Source organism: Onychostruthus taczanowskii, unplaced genomic scaffold (genome assembly GCF_017590055.1).
Source record: "Onychostruthus taczanowskii isolate IOZ18803 unplaced genomic scaffold, ASM1759005v1 scaffold564, whole genome shotgun sequence".
NCBI classification, from domain to species: domain Eukaryota; kingdom Metazoa; phylum Chordata; class Aves; order Passeriformes; family Passeridae; genus Onychostruthus; species Onychostruthus taczanowskii.
In genome coordinates, this window is record NW_024503280.1 from 8674 (window position 1) to 14100 (window position 5427).

Sequence of the window (5427 nt, forward strand, 5' to 3'; positions counted from 1 at the left end):
CGGGGCTGGGGGCGGGGCCGGGTTTGGGGGCGTTTTGCGTCCCGGCAGCACCTGAGAGGCCCAAATTTGGGCGGTTTTGGGGAAATTTGGGTAAAAACGAGGGCGGGGCGCCATCTTGGGGGTGGTGACGTCATCAACACCCAAATTTGGGCGGTTTTGGGGAAATTTGGAGTAAAAACGAGGGCGGGGCGCCATCTTGGGGGTGAGGACATCATCAACACCCAAATTTGGGCGGTTTTGGGGAAATTTGGAGTAAAAACGAGGGCGGGGCGCCATCTTGGGGGTGAGGACATCATCAACACCCAAATTTGGGCGGTTTTGGGGAAATTTGGAGTAAAAACGAGGGCGGGGCGCCATCTTGGGGGTGAGGACATCATCAACACCCAAATTTGGGCGGTTTTGGGAAAATTTGGGTAAAAACGAGGGTAGAGCGCCATCTTGGGGTGATGACGTCATCAACACCCAAATTTGGGCGGTTTTGGGGAAATTTGGAGTAAAAACGAGGGCGGGGCGTCGTCTTGGGGCTGATGACGTCATCAGATCCCAAATTCGGGCGATTTTGGGAAAATTTGGGTAAAAACGAGGGTAGAGCGCCGTCTTGGGGCTGATGACGTCATCAGATCCCAAATTCGGGCGATTTTGGGAAAATTTTGGGTAAAAACGAGGGCGGGGCGTCGTCTTGGGGGTGATGACGTCATCAGATCCCAAATTCGGGCGATTTTGGGAAAATTTGGGTAAAAACGAGGGTAGAGCGCCATCTTGGGGGTGATGACATCATCAACACCCAAATTTGGGTGATTTTGGGGGGATTTGGGTAAAAACGAGGGCGGGGCATTACCTTGGGGATGATGACATCATCAACACCCAATTTTGGGTGGTTTTGGGGAAATTCGGGTAAAAACGAGGGTAGAGCGTCGTCTTGGGGGTGATGACGTCATCAACACCCAAATTCGGGCGATTTTGGGAAAATTTGGGGTAAAAACGAGGGCGGGGCATTACTTTGGGGCTGATGACGTCATCAAACCCCAAATTCAGCCGATTTTGGGCCAAAACCCATCCAATTAAAAGCGGCTAACACCATCAACCTCCAGCTTCGATTCTGAGCAAATTCAAGCCAATTTTGAGCGAATTTGAGCCAATTTTGGTCCACATTCAGCCAATTTTGGGCCAAAACCCATCCAACTCAAAGCACACACCATTATCAACCTCCAGCTTTGATTCTGATCAAATTCAAGCCAATTTTGAGCAAATTTGAGTCAATTTTGGGCCAATTTGAGCCGATTTTGGGCCAAAACCCATCCAATTAAAACCAGTTAACACCATCAACCTCCAGCTTCGATTCTGAGCGAATTTAACCCAATTTTGAGCGAATTTCAGCCAATTTCACCCCAAACCCCATCCAATCACACCCAAAACTCCCATTTCTCCCCAATTTTGACCCAATTTTGCCCCAATTTCCCCCCGATTTCCCCCCAGTTTCCCCCCCTAGACGGCCAGCAGCGCGGTGACGGGGCAGTGGTCGCTCCTGAGCAAATTCAAGCCAATTTTGGTCCAAATTCAGCCAATTTTGGGCCAAAACCCATCCAATTAAAAGCAGACAACACCATCAACCTCCAGCTTCCATTCTGATCAAATTTAAGCCAATTTTGAGCAAATTTAACCCAATTTTGGGCAAATTTCATCCAATTTCACACCAAAACCCATCCAATTAAAATCGATTAATACCATCAAACTCCAGCTTCGATTCTGATCAAATTCAAGCCAATTTTGGGCCAATTTAAGCCAATTTTGGGCCAAAACCCATCCAACTAAAAGCACACACCTTATCAACCTCCAGCTTCCATTCTGATCAAATTCAAGCCAATTTTGAGTGAATTTCAGTCAATTTTGGGCCAAAGCCCATCCAATTAAAAGCGGTTAACACCATCAACCTCTAACTTTGATTCTGAGCGAATTTAAGCCAATTTTGAGCAAATTAAACCCAATTTTGGGCCAAAACCCATCCAACTAAAAGCACACACCATTATCAACCTCCAGCTTTGATTCTGCTCAAATTCAAGCCAATTCTGATCAAATTCAAGCCAATTTTGAGCGAATTTCATCCACTTTCACCCCAAAACCCATCCAATCAATACCCAAAACTCCCCTTTCTCCCCAATTTTGATACAATTTCCCCCCAGTTTCCCCCCCTAGACGGCCAGCAGCGCGGTGACGGGGCAGTGGTCGCTCCTGAGCAAATTCAAGCCAATTTTGGTCCAAATTCAGCCAATTTTGTTAAGCCAATTTTGGGCCAAAACCCATCCAACTAAAAGCACACACCTTATCAACCTCCAGCTTTGATTCTGATCAAATTCAAGCCAATTCTGATCAAATTTCAGCCAATTTTGAACGAATTTCAGCCAATTTCACACCAAAACCCATCCAATTAAAAGCGGTTAACACCATCAACCTCCAGCTTTGATTCTGATCAAATTTAAGCCAATTTTGAGGGAATTTCAGTCAATTTTGGGTCAAAACCCATCCAATTAAAATCGGTTAACACCATCAACCTCCAGCTTTGATTCTGATCAAATTCAAGCCAATTCTGATCAAATTTAAGCCAATTTTGAACCAATTTCAGCCAATTTGAGACCAAAACCCATCCAATTAAAAGCGGTTAACACCATCAACCTCCAGCTTCCATTCTGAGCGAATTCAAGCCAATTTTGAGCAAATTCAAGCCAATTTTGAGTGAATTTTAGTCAATTTTGGGCCAAATTGAGCCAATTTTGGGCCAAAACCCATCCAACTAAAAGCACACACCTTATCAACCTCCAGCTTTGATTCTGGTCAAATTCAAGCCAATTCTGAGGGAATTTAAGCCAATTTTGAGCGAATTTCAGCCAATTTCACACCAAAAACCCATCCAATTAAAAGCAGACAACACCATCAACCTCCAGCTTTGATTGTGATTAAATTTAAGCCAATTGTGAGCAAATTCAAGCCAATTTTGGTCCAAATTCACCCGATTTTGGGCCAAAACCCATCCAATTACAAGCGGTTAACACCATCAACCTCCAGCTTTGATTCTGATCAAATTTAAGCCAATTTTGAGCAAATTTGAGTCAATTTGAGACCAAACCCCATCCAATTAAAAGTGATTAACACCATCAACCTCCAGCTTCGATTCTGAGCGAATTTAAGCCAATTTTGAGTGAATTTCAGTCAATTTTGGGTCAAAACCAATCCAATTAAAATCGGTTAACACCATCAACCTCCAACTTTCAATCTGATCAAATTCAAGCCAATTTTGAGGCCAATTTCAGCCAATTTCACCCCAAAACCCACCCAATCACACCCAAAAACTCCCCAAAACTCCAATTTTGACCCGATTTTCCCCCAATTTCCCCCCAGTTTCCCCCCCTAGACGGCCAGCAGCGCGGTGACGGGGCAGTGGTCGCTCCTGAGCAAATTCAAGCCAATTTTGGGCCAAATTGAGCCGATTTTGGGCAAAACCCATCCAATTAAAAGCGCTTAACACCGTCAACCTCCAGCTTTGATTCTGATCAAATTCAAGCCAATTTTGAGTGAATTTCAGTCAATTTTGGGCCAAAGCCCATCCAATTAAAAGCGGTTAACACCATCAACCTCTAACTTTGATTCTGAGCGAATTTAAGCCAATTTTGAGCAAATTAAACCCAATTTTGGGCCAAAACCCATCCAACTAAAAGCACACACCATTATCAACCTCCAGCTTTGATTCTGCTCAAATTCAAGCCAATTCTGATCAAATTCAAGCCAATTTTGAGCGAATTTCATCCACTTTCACCCCAAAACCCATCCAATCAATACCCAAAACTCCCCTTTCTCCCCAATTTTGACCCAATTTCCCCCCAGTTTCCCCCCCTAGACGGCCAGCAGCGCGGTGACGGGGCAGTGGTCGCTCCTGAGCAAATTCAAGCCAATTTTGGTCCAAATTGAGCCAATTTTGGGTCAAAAACCATCCAATTAAAAGCGGTTAACACCATCAACCTCCAGCTTCGATTCTGAGCACATTTAAGACAATTCTGAACGAATTTAAGCCAATTTTGAGTGAATTTCAGTCAATTTTGGGTCAAAACCCATCCAATTAAAATCGGTTAACACCATCAACTTCCCGCTTCAATTCTGATCAAATTCAAGCCAATTTTGAGCAAATTTAACCCAATTTTGGGTCAAAACCCATCCAATTAAAAGTGGTTAACACCATCAACCTCCAGCTTTGATTCTGATCAAATTCAAGCCAATTTTGAGCAAATTTCAGCCAATTTTGAACGAATTTCAGCCAATTTCACACCAAAACCCATCCAATTAAAATCGATTAATACCATCAAACTCCAGCTTCGATTCTGATCAAATTCAAGCCAATCCTGATCAAATTTCATCCAATTTCACCCCAAACCCCATCCAATCACACCCAAAACTCCCATTTTGACCGAATTTTGACCCAATTTCGCCCCAATTTCCCCCCGATTTCCCCCCAGTTTCCCCCTCTAGACGGCCAGCAGCGCGGTGACGGGGCAGTGGTCGCTCCTGAGCAAATTCAAGCCAATTTTGAGCGAATTTCAGCCAATTTCACCCCAAACCCCATCCAATCACACCCAAAAACTCCCTAAAACTCCCATTTCTCCCCAATTTTGACCCAATTTTGCCCCGATTTCCCCCCAATCCCAGCGCCTAGACGGCCAGCAGCGCGGTGACGGGGCAGTGGTCGCTCCTGAGCAAATTCAAGCCAATTTTGAGCAAATTTCAGCCAATTTCACCCCAAAACCCATCCAATCAATACCCAAAACTCCCCTTTCTCCCCAATTTTGACCCAATTTCCCCCCAGTTCCCCCCCTAGACGGCCAGCAGCGCGGTGACGGGGCAGTGGTCGCTCCCCGCCACGGCGCTGCGGATCTTGCAGTCGCACAGCGCGCCCAGCAGCCGCCGCGACAGCACGGCGTAGTCCAGCCGCCAGCCCACGTTGCGCGCCCGCGCCGCGCCCAGGTAGGTCCAGAAGGTGAAGGCGCCGCGCGCCTCGGGGTACAGGTGCCGGAAGGAATCCACGAAGCCGGCGGCCAGCAGCCGGGTGAATCCCTCCCGCTCCTCCGGCGTGAAGCCGGGGCTGGCGCGGTTGGCGCGCGGGTGGCACAGGTCGATCTCGGCGTGCGCCACGTTGAGGTCGCCGCAGAGCAGCACCGGCTTGCGGGCGTCCAGGCGGCGCAGGAAGGAGAGGAAGGCGGCGTCGAAGCGGCGCCGCGGCTCCAGCCGCGCCAGGCCCCGGCCCGAGTTGGGCACGTAGGCCGAGACCACGAAGAGGGAGGGGAACTCGGCCGTCAGCACGCGGCCGGCGGCGTCGTGCTCGGGGTCGCCTGTGGGAGAGGGGGCAGCTGGGGGGAACTGGGAGGGACTGGGAGGGACTGGGAG

The 5427-nt window shown here is 47.8% G+C and overlaps 1 protein-coding gene across 1 annotated transcript in view; it reads right to left on the reverse strand.

The window, feature by feature from the left end:
* Positions 1-4321: 4321 nt before the first annotated feature.
* The window catches only part of APEX1 (apurinic/apyrimidinic endodeoxyribonuclease 1), a gene marked incomplete at its 5' end in the record, with an annotated part of 2602 nt that continues 1496 nt past the window's right edge, over positions 4322-5427 (reverse strand). Inside the window, one exon of the mRNA XM_041417737.1 lies at positions 4322-5372. Coding sequence (XP_041273671.1) covers positions 4858-5372 — 515 coding nt within the window. The remainder of the gene's footprint in view (positions 5373-5427) is intronic.